General features: G+C 37.3%; 5 protein-coding genes across 6 annotated transcripts; 4 read left to right on the top strand and 1 right to left on the bottom strand.

Moving 5' to 3' along the window:
* Nucleotides 1–1,146: 1,146 nt before the first annotated feature.
* Nucleotides 1,147–2,422, top strand: LOC116170984 (retinol-binding protein pinta-like). 2 transcript variants are annotated; one of them, XM_031487587.1, is made up of 6 exons: nt 1,147–1,359; nt 1,406–1,565; nt 1,615–1,990; nt 2,042–2,150; nt 2,199–2,321; nt 2,363–2,422. In XM_031487587.1, the coding sequence occupies exons 1-6, from the start codon at nt 1,227–1,229 to the stop codon at nt 2,371–2,373; spliced, it is 912 nt and encodes a 303-aa protein (XP_031343447.1). In that variant the 5' UTR covers nt 1,147–1,226; the 3' UTR covers nt 2,374–2,422. The 2 variants fall into 2 exon arrangements, with proteins under 2 accessions (XP_031343447.1, XP_031343446.1); XM_031487586.1 differs by having other exon boundaries at nt 2,199–2,421.
* Nucleotides 2,423–4,813: 2,391 nt separating this feature from the next.
* LOC116170633 (retinol-binding protein pinta-like) lies at nt 4,814–5,932 on the top strand. Its single transcript, XM_031487136.1, has 4 exons — nt 4,814–4,987; nt 5,035–5,570; nt 5,619–5,727; nt 5,781–5,932. Exons 1-4 carry the CDS (start codon nt 4,822–4,824, stop codon nt 5,930–5,932), a joined length of 963 nt encoding a protein of 320 aa, XP_031342996.1. The 5' UTR covers nt 4,814–4,821.
* Nucleotides 5,933–8,846: 2,914 nt separating this feature from the next.
* Nucleotides 8,847–10,195, top strand: LOC116172120 (retinol-binding protein pinta-like). The gene is made up of 4 exons (XM_031489260.1): nt 8,847–9,025; nt 9,072–9,607; nt 9,657–9,765; nt 9,816–10,195. Exons 1-4 carry the CDS (start codon nt 8,860–8,862, stop codon nt 9,965–9,967), a joined length of 963 nt encoding a protein of 320 aa, XP_031345120.1. The 5' UTR covers nt 8,847–8,859; the 3' UTR covers nt 9,968–10,195.
* Nucleotides 10,196–11,174: 979 nt separating this feature from the next.
* On the top strand, nt 11,175–12,119 carry LOC116172857. Its single transcript, XM_031490155.1, has 3 exons — nt 11,175–11,734; nt 11,783–11,891; nt 11,943–12,119. The coding sequence occupies exons 1-3, from the start codon at nt 11,654–11,656 to the stop codon at nt 12,092–12,094; spliced, it is 342 nt and encodes a 113-aa protein (XP_031346015.1). The 5' UTR covers nt 11,175–11,653; the 3' UTR covers nt 12,095–12,119.
* A 1,381-nt stretch (nt 12,120–13,500) lies between these two features.
* LOC116171843 (retinol-binding protein pinta-like) lies at nt 13,501–15,640 on the bottom strand. Its single transcript, XM_031488851.1, has 5 exons — nt 14,979–15,640; nt 14,774–14,933; nt 13,889–14,258; nt 13,730–13,832; nt 13,501–13,683 (listed from the first exon to the last, which is right to left on the bottom strand). Exons 1-5 carry the CDS (start codon nt 15,106–15,108, stop codon nt 13,532–13,534), a joined length of 915 nt encoding a protein of 304 aa, XP_031344711.1. The 5' UTR covers nt 15,109–15,640; the 3' UTR covers nt 13,501–13,531.
* Nucleotides 15,641–15,852: the final 212 nt, after the last annotated feature.

Below are 15,852 nucleotides of genomic sequence, written 5' to 3' on the forward strand. Positions count from 1 at the left end.
GTTTTAGAAAATTAAATTATAGTCATTATTCCACTAATGCTTATTTCATTATTTATGCCATTTGTGCGCAGATTTACTACCGAAGTTCGTCATAATATGATTTTCTTACAATAATTTTCATAGCAACTGAAGGCATGAGTAGTAAACGATCAACAAATTTCTACTAAAAGAAAAGTCGCAAGATCTGTGGAAATTCGCTATTTATGCACCGAGTTGCAAAATGGGCGTGTTTTTTGCACTAGACGTGAAGACGTGTGCATTTAGAATGTGTTTCATACAAGGTTTTTTTACAATTGTGCCAAAATTTAAGTAAAAATTAAATAATTTCGACGACGAATCAATTAAATTTACAAGTTAGGTGGTTGGAAATATTTAGTTGGTTACTGTCGTTTTTTTATACCTAATAAGCAACGAAAACAATCGGAAGTTGTACTCGGATTTTTAAAAGTTGAGGTTGTTTAACTGTTTTTTTCAAAAAGAAGAAGAGAACTTTGTCGAGCAGTGGTTCCCAAACTTCTTTCCATGGCGCCTCCGTTCTGACATGCCCCCTTTCCCAGATATAAAAAATAAAAACTGATTTTACTACAAAAAAAACGTATTAATTAAAATGTTGGGGGGTGGGTTTTTTTTTAATTTTTACTATAGGGACCGTAAGAGGTACACAGTCGCTTAATTGCAGAATGCAGAACTTTATCCTGATTAATTTGCCCTTACCTTGTAAGTCTACAAATAGCGAAGTTATAGGTAGCCAAAAAACCGAAAGATTCAAAAATTCAAGAAGAAAAACTCTAAAAAGAGATCTAGGTATTTGGATGTCAGTCAGACAGATAGTTTAAGTGCGATTATGTATTTGTTCATTAAATCATTAACATAAAAAAAGTAGTTTAATACTTCAAATACTTATTTATTTGAGGTTTACGATAATGTGCTAAAAAAAGTATACTTTGATCCCATTAGATTCGGAAATAGTGTCGAAATCTTTATCCAATGCACTACCTTATATTCTGAAAATAATTTGTATGTGGGACAATTGAAAACAAAGGTAGATACATTAATGTTGCCTGTTATTTATCACAGGCTTTTGACATTGCAGGAAAATTATAAAACTGGCACGTTAAAAATTAATTATCAACATTAAGTACAAAACCTCGCTTTGCACATCACCAAAAAGTTGTTTCCTGTACTTTAAAAACGGAGGTGTATTTCTTAAAAAATCTGCGCCTAAAATGCGTCAATTATCAAGTGCATTACAAATAGTTGCGGAAGCTGAGCTAAATGAAGTTCGTTCTCGATTGGAGACCGACTTTCAACAAATAAGAGATTGGTTCAAAAAACAGCCACACCTAAGTTTTGAGATTGGTAGCTATTTCCAATATCGATGTCAATGATCTAAGAATTTTTCCAGATGACCAGCTGCTGATTTCATTCCTTCGATGCAGCAAATTTAGTTTAGAACGCACAAAGGAAAAATTAGACTACTACTTTACGATGAGGTCGCTGGCACCCGAGGTGTTTACCAACAGAGACCCTTTGTTACCGGAAATTCAAGCCATCTTAAATGCAGGGTATCGCCATTTTTCATTCACCATCTTAGAAGTAAGCTTCTAATTACAGCTTTATGCTTCCGCTGCCAAAGGCACACGGCGAAGACGGTAGCAGAATAGTGCTTTGTCGCTATAGTGACAACCTTGATCCTAATACAATGAATTTTACCAACCTCTTTAAAGTGAATTATATGCTTTTGGATATACTGTTAAGAGAAGATGACAATGCTATCGTTAGCGGTATCATAGCATGGGTTTATTACAAGAAAATGCCTCCAAAATACGCTGTTCAGATGACTCCAACCGATCTACACAAATACTCAATGATTACAATAAAAGGATATCCATTAAGACATAGGGGAACATATCATACTCATCTTCCGACCTTATTCCAAGTACTTTATGACTCTATAACTGTTATATTCCCAAAGAAAACGCAGGAAAGGGTAAGCGCTTATCAGTAAAGTCGATCGCCTCCACAAATGGCAATGTTTCAGTCGGCCATATTTGGTGAGAGCAACTTCGCCAAGTTTTATGATAAAATACCACAAGAGCTTTTGCCTGAGGAATTCGGAGGATCTAACAGTTCTGTGAAAGATCTAACAGGTAAAAAAACTTTGAGGTCAGTGTAACTGTATATTTTATTCGTTGTAGTGTTTTGGAAGCAAAAGGTGGAAAGTTATAGGGATTGGTTTTTGAGCGACGAAAAATTGAAGACCAATGAAGCATTGCGGCCCGGTGCGCCAAGAAATGGATCGGACATTTTCGGCGTAGAAGGTTCGTTTAGAAAACTCAATATAGATTAAAGTGTTGCGTAGTTCTGTATTAATATGTTTGTAGAATGTGTGGAATGGTATATTAAAAGCCGAAAGATTTACTAGAACTGCTCTTGGTTTCTTAAGGTATTTTTAGTTTACATCATACATCCTATGTATTTCCCTGCGATTTCACTTTATCTTTCCGGAGCACTTTTTGAGTCCTTTTATCGCTTATCCTCATTACCTCCAACTAGGTACCTAATTGTGCTGCAGTCGCATCTTACCTTGGATTTCTTCTGAATAACATTACTTACGAAGTTCTTGACTTTATTGCTGTCCGGTCCGCGTTGTCCAGTTTTCCGGTTTCTGTCTATCACTTGCTTGAAGCATTTCAATTTATTGCGAAAATACATAAGTAACTCTTTCAATGTTATGGCGTCCTCCGGGACTTCGTTTTTGTTTTCGACTAATTCCAGGTGGTCGTTAATTTGATATCCGAGACACCTGGTTATTCTCGACTTCCGCTGTAAGAATGCCATGCAGTCGATAGAATTCGGTACTTAGTTTCGGTCTTATGTGGTGTTATCGTATTGTTGTAAAAGTAACGATTTCAGTTCCTTGAATGTCGGCTCGAAGTGATCGATGCCTCTCCACCATGTTTCCGCGGAACCGCGAAGGTGTTTAAGGGCGAGTTTGGTTTACTTCCTACTTTTTAGCTACAACGAATTTCGTACCTCAGATGACTTCACGTTAGTAGCTCTAAGTTTGGCTACAAGGGTCCTGGGCTCGAATCCCAGGTAAGGCATGGCTGTATGTGGTTGTATAGTGGGTTGAATGGGGAAGAGTAGCTATAATTAGCTAACACTCAGTCCACTATCAAATAAATTAAAAAAATAAAAATAAATAGAAAAAAATAAATCTCTTCGAGAAATTTGGCGTGTCTCCTCCAAGGTCTCCTCTGAAAGAAAGAAGGTCGATTTTGTCGTTTTGCAGCTTTTTAAGCGCCAAAACCTGACGCTAGACGCTAGTTTTGTCGTCTTTCGGTAGCGGTTGTCTTGATATCGTGAGTTGGATGGGCGCCAGTGGACGATGCCGGGTTCAGAACGGGTGTGTCCCCACCCTCCTCGTTGTCGCTGGCATATCTCAGTGGAAGGTTCAGGGCGTGATCCTTGGATTGCGTTGTTTCTGGAGACCGAAAACATTGGATGCCAACTGTTACCCAATAGTGAAATTGAGTAGACGCATGGAATCACAAATGCGATTGGGTGGGGGACTGTGCAATAACAATGCAAGGATTCTGTAATCGGTCCGTGCAAAAAGTTGTGGTAGGACCAATTTCAAATCTACATCGAAGAAACGGGTTTAAATTGTTACCAGGTGGAGCTCCAAGTGAGCAGGTGAGGACGGGGCGATGCACAACACGAGCAAGGTGCAGTATCTATTGCGTTGTAGCTTACACTGCTAAGCCACTATATCTATATGACTAAATAAAAAGGTTCACTAGTAGTCTTAACGCCGTGCGGTGGCAGTGGGTTCAGTGAGGCCGTGGGGTGGCGGAGTGTTCGCTGCGCCAGACCTCAATCTGCCTACTTCTGGCGGTTTGGGGATCTTGAGCTCAGCCGGCCAGTCTCAGCCGTCTGCAAGGGGTAGAGGTGACTTGCCCAAGCTCAAGTGGTTTTTCCATGCCAACACACAAAATAGCCGATCTGTGCAGAGCAAACCTGAAGGAAGGGCCAATTTTATTTGGATCAAAACCGTGACCAGAGCTCCTGGTGCACAAAGGTAGTTATGAACAATATCGCGTTGTAACATGGCCGCTTTCCGTCCTGTTACCATTTGTTGTTTTTTTTTTATTCTCAAGCTCATTCTAACCAAATGTGAAAGAAAAGCACATTAGGCAACCCACCATACATAAAAGTATAAAATGAATTTAACGGGCGATCAAAAATGAGTTGCTGTCGAGTCGCATTTTTCCCATGTAGACAAAAATTCCAAAGGTGACTCGACAGCAACTCTTTTTTGATCGCATAGTATTAATATTGTTACTGAATATTCAATGATTCTAGTAATATTTTCAGTCTGAATCAGACTTTTAAAAACACGAAAATAGAGCAACAAAATGTTGACCCATTCAATCAGAATGGAAGTATGGCTCTATCCCTTTGGTTTGTAAGATGTTCCCTAATTGAGTCTACATTCTTTAGCAAATTACCATCTAGATTTGATCTTATTCTGGTATAATTTTAATGCTTCTATACAAATGCAAAAACCACATTAAGAATCAGGGTGAAAATGCTTTAGTTCTGTAGATTTGTACAAGTAAATGAGCCATTAATATGCGAGAAAAAAATTTGAACACAAAAAATGGCAGTGTGATTGTTAGGATTACACGAACAAGCCATTAACTTCTTACCTACAAGTGAATACACGCAAATTTATTCCAAACGTTACACATTTAAAGAAGTTTGTGTACGTTTTAAATGTTGCATCGCTTTTATTAGTTTACAAATTTTGTCGTCATGAAGGTGGAAACATCAGTACCGATAAAAGAAGTGCGCCCACTTCCACAAGAGTTGCAGCGAATTGCTGAGAATGAATTAAACGAAGTGAGTTCCCGTCTTACAAGCGACATTCAGCAAATAAGAGATTGGATCAATAAGCAGCCACACTTCAACTTTGAAATCGGTAACCATATAAGTATTCGCTTGTATTCGATCTAACCCGCTTTCTAGGTGACCAGTTGCTGGTTTCGTTCCTTCGATGCAGCAAATTCAGTTTAGAGCGCGCAAAAGAAAGGTTGGATAGATACTTTACAATACGAACGATGGCACCAGAAGCCTTCACAAACAGAGACCCCTTACTACCTGAAATGCAAGCTATCTTAGAAGCGGGATGCATTCTTCCACTACCCAAGGTGGCAAATGAATATGGCCCCAGAATAATCGTCCTTCGGTTCAGCGACAATCTTAATCCCAATCTAATGACGATTGTCAACATTACTAAGCTAAGTTATATGATCCAGGATATACTGCTACGGGAGGACGACAACGCTGTTGTTAGTGGTATCTTATTCTGGGGCTATTGTAAGAATTTTTCGTCAAAATACGCCGTTCAGTTGACTCCATCCAATTTACAACGACACACGGTGATTGAAGAAAAGGGATTTCCGTTTAGAATGAAGGGGGCGTACTACTCACACCTTCCGCAAATTTTCGAAGCTCTTTACAATCTTTTGAAAATTTTCGGATCAGAGAAGCTAAAACAAAGGGTAGGTATTGGTGTGAAAGCAATTCGCCATTTTACAGAAATTTCTTAGATGGGATTATACAGTGAGAGCAACTTTGAGGAGTTATTTAAGAAAATTCCAAAGGATCTGTTACCGGAGGAGTTTGGAGGTTGTAATGGCTCTGTAAAGGATCTGACAGGTAACATTATGCAGAAAACTGCAAAACGTTAAGCTGGTATTGGTTTGTTGTAGTTTTCTGGAAGGATAAGGTGGAAAGTTACCGAGATTGGTTCCTTAAGGACGAAAATTGTAAGATTGACGAACGATTACGACCAGGTACTCGAAAAACCTCATCTGAAGTGTTCGGCTTGGAGGGTTCTTTTAGAAAGCTGGATCTAGATTAATATTAGTATCACTTTGCTGTAAAATCAGTAAAAAAACAAACATCGCTTTTATAAAAGAATGTAACAAACGAAATTAAAGTGAAAGAATAATGTTAGGTCTAGGACAAAAGCACGTGAAAAAAAACCCGGAATAAAAACCCCCGGAATAAAAACCCACGGAAAGAAAACCTCCCGGAAAAAAAACCCTGGAATGAAAACCCCCTTTTTTAAATCTCCATACATCTTAGGGCGATTGTACAAGGCAAATATATACCTATAGTATAAGCTATTCCAAGTCTGATGTATCTACAAGAAAATGTTCCCCAAGGTGCCGAGGATCTCTACTAGTTTACTTCAATAATACATACGTAACCGAAACATACAGAACGATAGGTGGGGGCAACAACAATGTTCCAGTGCGGTTACGAAATATTCCGCCAATTTTTCCTCCTGAAACATGGAACGTCCACGATATTACGTTGAAGACGGAGAAAGAACAAACAACCACACCGAGAGGTGGAATCACCGATTCGCAAATTTAGTGGACCAAACCCATCCGACTGTGTAGGTTTTGATTATCAAGATGCGTCAAGAGATAGCTGCCGATAGAACAAAATTGCACCAACAACATTTAGGTCGATTAATCCCAAAAAGGAGGAAAGCAAAATATGTACTGCTGCAAAGTAGACTAAAAAATATCTGCAAAGAATACAGCGCCGGACAAAGGTATGTGGTAAACTTCTTAGAAGCTATAAGTCATAATATTTGGTTTAGTTAGGGTTAATGGTAGTTTTAGGATATTATGCAATTACGTATTTTGTGAAAATTTGTTAATAGAATATCTCAACTGAGTTCTGTTTGATATTCCTGTTTCAGTAAGCAATATGCAACTTTAGCTCTCGGGCGATATTTCCTTTTTCTCCCTGTGGTTTTTCTTCCGGTTTTTTTTACCAGGGGGTCTTTCTTTCCGTGGGTTTTTTTCCGGGGGTTTTTTTCCCGGGAGGTTTTCTTTCCGGGGGGTTTTCTTTTCGTGGGTTTTTATTCCGGGGTTTTTTCCGTTACCGAATGTAAAGATGCATAATATTCCTACAGCGATTTTCGTTTAGCAAATAAGGAATGGATATGATTATAGTGATTGCCTACCTGCAGTTTATGTGCTCTAAAGTCAAGGACGGTACATACTGCGAATATTAAGCACATCAAGTAACCCACCAGGGCCGGTAGTAGCCTCAAAGGTCTCAAAGTTCAGGTCAAAGTTTGAGTATTTTTTTCAAGTAATCGCAAGCCTTCTCGGTAATTGCGAGGATTTACTCCCAATGGCGAAAATCTCGAAGTATTAATGATTGATAATGAATGAGTGAAACAATAATAAAATTAATTGAAGAAAAGCCCAAATTGAAAGTACCTAAAAACAAGTTACTAATGCATAAACTTTCAACCTGATGAATTAGCTGGGGGTCCATTTCGGAATGACAAAAGGAAAATTAACTATGATAATACTTGCCTTGAAGATATAGAACAAAAAATAATTAAGACGAGTAGCTTGACCGCATTTTCCATTTTCCGGACCTGTGATAATTGGTTTTCTGGGACAGAGCTCGTAAAAATTCTTCTCGATGAATACAATTTCGAGTACTATTCGCAAAAATAAACGCGAACTGCCTATAGAGATTACCTGTCCCAAAAATAGACCAATTGGATCTGGTCTTTTTGGATTCTAGAACAATATCACGATCGTATCCTATGTTCCTAAAAAAACAAAAATGTAGTATTGCTGTCAAGTTTGCACCATGATGACGCTTTAGATCCTAACGGAAAAAAAACAGAAATGGTTTTAGATTACAAGGCAACCAAAAGGGGTGTATATTCGGTGGATAAGCTGTGTTCCGCGCATGATTGTGTTCGAAACACGATGGTAGTGTTTTACCCCGTACTGAATGTTACCGCCCTAAACTCTACGGTATTGTATTTTCTAAACAATCCGGAAATCCAGATAACTCGGAGGAAATTTCTACGGCAACTGTCATTTCTATTAGTGGAAGGCCATCTCAGAATGAGGAGTCAGCTAAAGAACATTCCAAAAACATTGAGTGGGAGAATTCTTGAAATTATCGGTGAAGATCAAACAACAATTTTATATGTGGAGAGCACTCCACTTATATTTCCGAGGACTGTTTCACTGGAAATTTTATGCAAGAGTGAGTTTGTGACTATTTAACTTTGCACAATATTTACTTTATGTTACTTATTTACTTTTATTATTAATAGTTCTTTAAGAAAATGTGATTTATTGTGTACTAAAACATTTTCAAGTACCATGGACATGGAAACTATAACATACTCCATATACAGTGTATATACAGTGGTAGTACTGTCATATTATGTTCAATGCACCCAACATACCCTCTTGTTGTAGTGCTCATTAGTGCGGGTAAGAAGTTTTCCAGATAACACTTTGATAGTATTAGGAGCATGTTACGATGCTTATTATTCTGAAGCGTGACATTTGCGACACGAGCGGGCTACCCAGCGAGTGGAGCAAGTATTCCGATTGAAAAAGGGTTATCTGTGTTTTACATGTGACGTTATACGGTTATCATTTCCAATATCTTCGGTGGTTGCATCAATTGCGAATTAAGTATGTAAATTACCGTGCGGAGCATTTTAGTCAGTAGTTTAATATTGTATTCATGAAATGTGCGAGAAAAAAAATGTAATTGTCAGAATTATAATTGTGTAATGAAAAGATGTTTTCATCATAGTCGAAGCAGAAATGGCAGAGTAATATGGGATTATGTACATTAATTAACTTATTAAATAGGCAGATTAATAAGATGTATATAATTATGCTAACATTTATTCCCAAAATTTACAAATTTAAAGTAGTTTATTTACATGTTAAATATCGCATCTCTTTTAATTTTTGTCAGTTTACCAATTTTACCGCCATGAAAGTGGAAACTACGTTACCTACAACAAAAGTGCGCTCACTTTCACAAGAATTGCAACAGATTGCCGAGAAAGAATTGAACGAAGTGAATTCTCGTCTTACTAGCGACATTCAGCAAATAAGAGATTGGATTAATAAGCAACCGCATTTCAACTTTGATATCGGTAACCCAAATGTCTTCACTTGCATTGAATTTAACACGCTTTCTAGGTGACCAGTTGCTGGTTTCGTTCCTTCGATGCAGCAAATTTAGTTTAGAACGCACAAAAGAAAGATTGGATAGATACTTTACAATACGAACGATGGCACCAGAAGTGTTCACAAACAGAGACCCCTTACTACCCGAACTGCAAGCTATCTTAGAAGCAGGTTTCATTCTTCCACTACCCAATGTGGCAAAAGAAAATAACCACAGAATAATCGTCCTTCGGTACAGCAACAATCTGGATCCCAATCTAATGACGATGGTCAACATTGCTAAGCTAAGTTATATGATCTTGGATATACTGCTACGGGAGGACGACAATGCTGTCGTTAGTGGTGTTGTGTTCTGGAGTTATTGTAAGGATTGTCCGTCCAAATACGCCATTCAGTTGACTCCAGCCAGTTTACAACGATACTCAGTGATTGAAGAAAAGGGATTTCCTTTTAGAATGAAGGGAGCGTACTACTCACACGTTCCGCAAATTTTCGAAGCTTGTTACAATATTTTTAAAGTTTTCTGCTCAGACAAGTTAAAACAAAGGGTAATGTATAGATGTAAAACCAGGTCATCATTTTACATACCTTTCCTAGATGGGATTATACAGTGAGAGCAACATTGAGGAGTTATTTAAGAAAATTCCAAAGGACTTATTACCGCAGGAGTTTGGAGGTTGTAATGGCTCTGTAAAGGATCTGACGGGTAATAATATGCAAAAAAATGACCGATAAACTGGTATTGGTTTGTTGTAGTATTTTGGAAGGATAAGGTGGAAAGTTGCCGAGATTGGTTCCTTAAGGACGAACATTGTAAGATTGACGAACGATTACGACCAGGTACTCCAAAAACCTGTTCTGAAGTTTTCGGCTTGGAGGGGTCTTTTAGAAAGCTAGATCTAGATTAATGTTATAATTTTAACTTTGTACAAAGAATATTTCAAAGGTGCTCAAGCGTTCATTTCCGCATAATATCGTTACACTTTGGAATGAAATGTTTTCTTGAATAACAGGTGTCTTGGTGATCAACACATCAAGAAACAACTATGGAAGGTTCTGTTCGAATTTCAAAATAATGCAGCTTAAAATGAGCCTTAGGCAATTTGTTTTAACCAATAGATTCACTTGTTTTCTTATTAAGTAATTTTTATTGTTAATGTTAGTTCACGTTGCGCAACCTTAGATAATTTATACTACGATAGAGGTTCAGTGGAAGAGCAGCTTATTTGAATTCCGCCTCTACTTTTAATTGTTTGTCTTATTAGTCTCATCATACCTATAAAGGCATTATCATTATTAAACGAAATTATGGTAGCAGAATAATTATAAGAATGCGCAGTGTTCCCTCGGCGATTTCGTTTTACAAACTAAAGAAAGAATATGATCAGTAATTGCCTACTTCGGTTGTTTAATTTTTTTGAGTAATCGCAAGCCTTTTCGGTAATCGCGAGTTTATTTTGATAATCTTGAACTATGTTTGGAATTCGAGAGTTTTATTTTATTCTGGAGCAAATACGCCATTCAGTTGACTCCATACAGTTCGCAATGATACTCGGTATTTGAAGAAAGGGGATTTCCTTTTAGAATGAAGGGAGAGACGCTTTCTATAAATTTTCGAAGCTCTTTACAACATTTTGAAAGTTTTCGGTTCAGAGAAACTAAAGCAAAGGGTAGGTAGGTATAAGGTGTGAAACCAGACATATACCTAGCTTTCTTAGATGGGATTATATAGTGAAAACAAGTTTGAGGAGTTATTTAAGAAAATTCCAAAGGATCTATTACCGCAGGAGCTTGAGGATGCAATATGGCTTTGTAAAGGAAGTAGACAGACGTCACTTTTGCAATGAGAATATGTCGAACGAAATAAAAGTAGGAAAATGAAGATGATGATCCATACCATTTCATCGCCGATTGCAGACGGTATGTAGTAAACATCAATGTGTGAGAAAAAAAATGTGTTGCCAAAATTATGATTTTGTATAATTAAATAATTTTTTTCATCATACGCGAACCAGAACTACCAGTGTAATTGTTAGCATTACATGAAAAATCCATAAACTTACTGCATACGCAAGTTAATAACATGAGTACGCAAATGAATTCATACTTTAAACATTTAAATTAGATCATTAACGGTTTAAATATCGCGATTCTCTTGATTTTAACCAGTCTACAAATTTTGCCATCATGAAGGTGGAAACTACGGTTCCTACAACAAAAGTGCGCCCACTTCCACAAGAACTGCAACAGATTGCCGAGAAAGAATTGAACGAAGTGAATTCTCGTCTGAATTCAATTTAACACGCTTTCTAGGTGACCAGTTACTGGTTTCGTTCCTTCGATGCAGCAAATTCAGTTTAGAACGCACAAAAGAAAGGTTGGATAGATACTTTACAATCCGAACGATGGCACCAGAAGCGTTCACAAACAGAGACCCTTTACTGCCTGAATTGCAGGCCATCTTAAACGCAGGTTTCTTTCTTCCGCTACCCAAAGTGGCAAACGAAAATGGCCCCAGAATAATACTCCTTCGGATCAACGACAATCTTAATCCCAATCTAATGACGGTGGTCAACCTTAGTAAGCTAGGTTAAATGATCGAGGATATACTGCTACGGGAGGACGACAACGCTGTTGTTAGTGGGATTTTCGGTTCACAGAAACTACAGCAAAGGGTAGGCGTAGGTGTGAAACCAGTTTGCCATTTTACAGAAATTTCTTAGATGGCATTATATAGTGAGGGCAACTTCGAGGAGTTATTTAAGAAAGTTCCACAAGATCTATTACCTCACGAGTTTGGAGGTTGCAATGGTTCTATAAAGGATCTAACGGGTAACAATATGCAGAAAACTTGCGCGTTAAGCAGGTTTTGGTTTGTTGTAGTTTTTTGGAAGAATAAGGTGGAAAGTTACCGAGATTGGTTCCTTAAAGACGAAAATTGCAAGATTGACGAACGATTACGACCAGGTACTTCAAAAACCTGTTCTGAAATTTTCGGCTTGGAGGGTTCTTTTAGAAAGATGGATCTAGATTAATGTAGCATAAGTAAGCTGCTTTTGTACACAGAATATATCAATCGAAATTAAAGTAGAAGAATAATGACAAGAACGCATACTATTGCTTCGGGGATTTTCATTAACAAAGTAGAGAAAGTAAATAGTTAGTGATTGCGTTCCTGCAATTAATGTACTGTTGTACTCGAAGGCCATTAGTCCGGTCAATGACTGTACATACTTACTGATAATATTAAGCCGCCCGCGTGGCAGCTACAGCGATTAGATGAACGACGAACGGCTAGCATAAGAATGCTGCACCACGAAGCCCACCAGAGCAAGTCGTATTCTCGAAGTTCAGCTCGAAGTTTGATTAGTTTTTTGAAGTACATAATCGCAAGCCTTTTCCATAATCGCGAATTTCTTTTGATAATATTGAATTTTTGGAAATCGCGAGCTTTTTTGTAACCATGAATTTTTTTTGGGGACCGCATGCTGTATTATTCATTTACTTGCCAGCTATCTCAGTAAAAATTATTAATCCTTTAATCTTAAACTCGCCGAAAAACTAGGATACAATTTTGTTGTGATGTTACTGACCGAAATGTTAAATTCTAAACGATAACTAACTAAAACTATCTTAGAGTGGAAGGCAGCAAGCCTATCGTAGAAATTAATGGAAACAATACACCAAAATGATTCAAATAATCAACCTTAAATTACGAACTTCATTAGTAGTTTGAACAGTTTGCGTGCTTCTTTATTCCACTGTTGCAAAATAGACATAAGGAGCTTACTACCCACGGAAGATTTCATAATAAGGTTTGAGATCGCTCGCTTGCTGCAATACGTTTCTTGATATGGCTCGTTATCGCCTCACATATCTTGTTGAAGTACACTATTGAGCGGTACATGTGCAAATGTGCGTACCAAAATATAAATTCGAAAAATTACCTTTATTTCTGATTCTAAAGCGACCACTCGTTACAATCCGCAACATTCTTGTGTGGTTACGAAGAACTGGATAATGGATATATCTTGAAAACTAATCCTTTGAAAGTACAATTTAATTTCACTATTGGAAAGACTGCATAGAGTATACATCAACTTTCATTTCATCTAAGTTTGACTACAAAATGAAGGGAAATAGAGATCAGATGGGCTACTTTAAGTTGCCAGACTAAGAAAATCATTTTGTTTGCACACACCTCCTTTGAACACAGCATCATAACAGTTTGACAAGTATGGATATGGGACATTTAAATTAATCAATCCCCAATTTCTTAAATGGTAACACTGAGTCCAAGCTCATCGGTACTTGTTTTTTTTAGGGCGGAGGTTTCATTAGATTTGTACTTAGCGTTGTCTGGTATCTACTGCTGCAGTACCCTCACTTTTTGGAGTGGGAATAAATCTACCTAAACTATTAACATACAATATATTTGATCTAATTCAAACTGAAAATTCAAAAAAACTTAATTAATCAACTGCTAATTTTCTAAACGATCCATCGATTCCAAGCTCACTGTCACTGGTTTTTGGTGGACCGGGTCGAAGATTTTCATTAGTTTTGTATTTAGCGTTTTCTCGAAACCACTCTCTATAGGATTCCATTTTCTTTTTCCAAATTGCTGAAACATGGACCTAACGCAGAGCTTCTTGAAGTTGAATACTAACCTCCCAGCTCTTTAATTGATCCATTTTTTCCACCATGCTCTATGGGCAGCATTTCAAGCGGAATTTCCTTTTGTAAATTGCTATCCTCCCTGTAGACATGGAACTGAAAAGGAACCATACATAACATTATTTGTAAATGAATTTGTAAATTGTGCTTACCCTGTTACTAACTTTACCCTTTAAACAAGCGTTCGCTATTTTAATTATAACGTCCATAGCTGGTGGACAATTGTCGATCTGTATACCTTTGAGTCTCAGAGGGTATCCTGTTTCGGTACAGTAGACGTGCTGAGTCAGAATAGTCGGAGTTAATTGTAAGACATATTTTAGCGAAAATCTTTTTAAGTCGAATAGCAAGTAAATACCGAATGCAACAGTATTAAGATCCTCGGCCATTAAAATCTCGTACATCATTAGACACACTTTCATAATGGTGGTGTACGGTACAAGAACGGGATCATAACCACACCCGTAGAAAATAATTCTGGGTCCACATTTACCCAAGGTATTTGGCAGTGGAACCATAGTTCTTCAATAATAATAAATGAAAATGTATTACGACTTATCACTTAGAGATATCTACGTTTAAGGGAACCCATACGTACAATTTTATCATTAAATGTACCAGACCAAGGCATAGGTGAGTGTAAGCAATTTAAATAGCACGTATTGGCATATCGCCGCCCTATAGTAAACTACATATTTTGCGCAAATCCTTATGATTACCGTAGTAGACAAATTCGCACAATTTCCCACAAGACGGGAATGATGATTTGCAAAGATTGCCATCAAAATTTTTCATTTGGAGATATTCTTTTCAGTGAGAGTCTCTAATCCACTCTCCATTCACTGCATAAATTGTGGCCTCGAACTACTACAAATCTGTTCTGTTATTTAAAAGTTCTCCAGTGTGTTACATTTCTTTGTAACATTAAATTTTAAACCTTTCAAGATACGTGCACAATTCAACCCAGAAATAAGGGTGTGGATTTGGACTTTTCGAGTCGAGACGTAGGAGTTCCTCAGTGTATACTCGTAACTTACCCTACATTTAAAAGCGTTTGAATATCAGACGCGAATGGGTCTCGGTCGTCAAACATCTCTGGAAGCAAGGTGATCATGGAGTAATAATTGTCGAGTTTTTCTTTAGTACGTTGGATACTATATTTTGAACTTCTTAGAAATATTAACAACGATTCGTCATCTGTAACAAGAATTTGTGGAACTCGGACACTTTGGAAAAACTTACCATCTCTGACATTCAGGTGTGGTTGTTTTCTTAACCACTCTCGAATCATTTCCAAACCATTTTGTATGCTTATACTATCTTCATTTAAATCTTCCTCTTTACAAGTATTTAAGACGTCATTATTACTCATCGTATTGGGATCTACGGTGATAGCACAGACTTCCGTGTAGGCAATAACAACTGATACGGATTGTAAAATAATTTAAATACAGGCATTCATTAAACAATGTCCATATGACGATTCTGCCATTAGCGAAAGTTCTGAAGCGTATACGTGGCAGTATATAATATTGAGATTCCTTATTCAATGATAATGTTTATAACAATTTACAGCACTCTGATTCAAATGAAATTGAAACATAAAAAAAAATAATTCCTCGAAATGAGTTTCGGTTATTAGCTACCACCTAATTACTTATAATTAACAATTCTTTTAAAGACTAAGGTCTGTGTAACTTTTAGAATTTATCTTTGGATTTCTGAATAATATGAATAATAATATTGGGCTTTTACGTTCGCGTTGTATAATATGTACATGAACAAATTTAAATCTTTCTTGGCCCTGAGAATGCTATATTCAACGCGTTTTTTAGCGCATTTCCACACAAATAAAAAAATGCGCTATTGTGGCCACTTTGTCCGTCCGTCCGTCCGTCCGTCCGTCCTCACGTTTTGCGACGCTACTAGTTCTTTATCTTAAGAGCTATTGTTCTACTTTTTTCGCTATTTGGTTCGTTATGGTGTCGAGTCTTGCACCGAGGAAGGATTTTTTTCTGTACCGCTTACAAAAAAAGTTATTGTAAAAAAACAAAAAACCGTTTTTTACATGTTCCATAATTTTACACTTTTGCCGTTTATTAACGATCCTAGAGAT

This window comes from Photinus pyralis, unplaced genomic scaffold (genome assembly GCF_008802855.1).
Source record: "Photinus pyralis isolate 1611_PpyrPB1 unplaced genomic scaffold, Ppyr1.3 Ppyr1.4_LG5, whole genome shotgun sequence".
Classification (NCBI taxonomy): Eukaryota; Metazoa; Arthropoda; class Insecta; order Coleoptera; family Lampyridae; genus Photinus; species Photinus pyralis.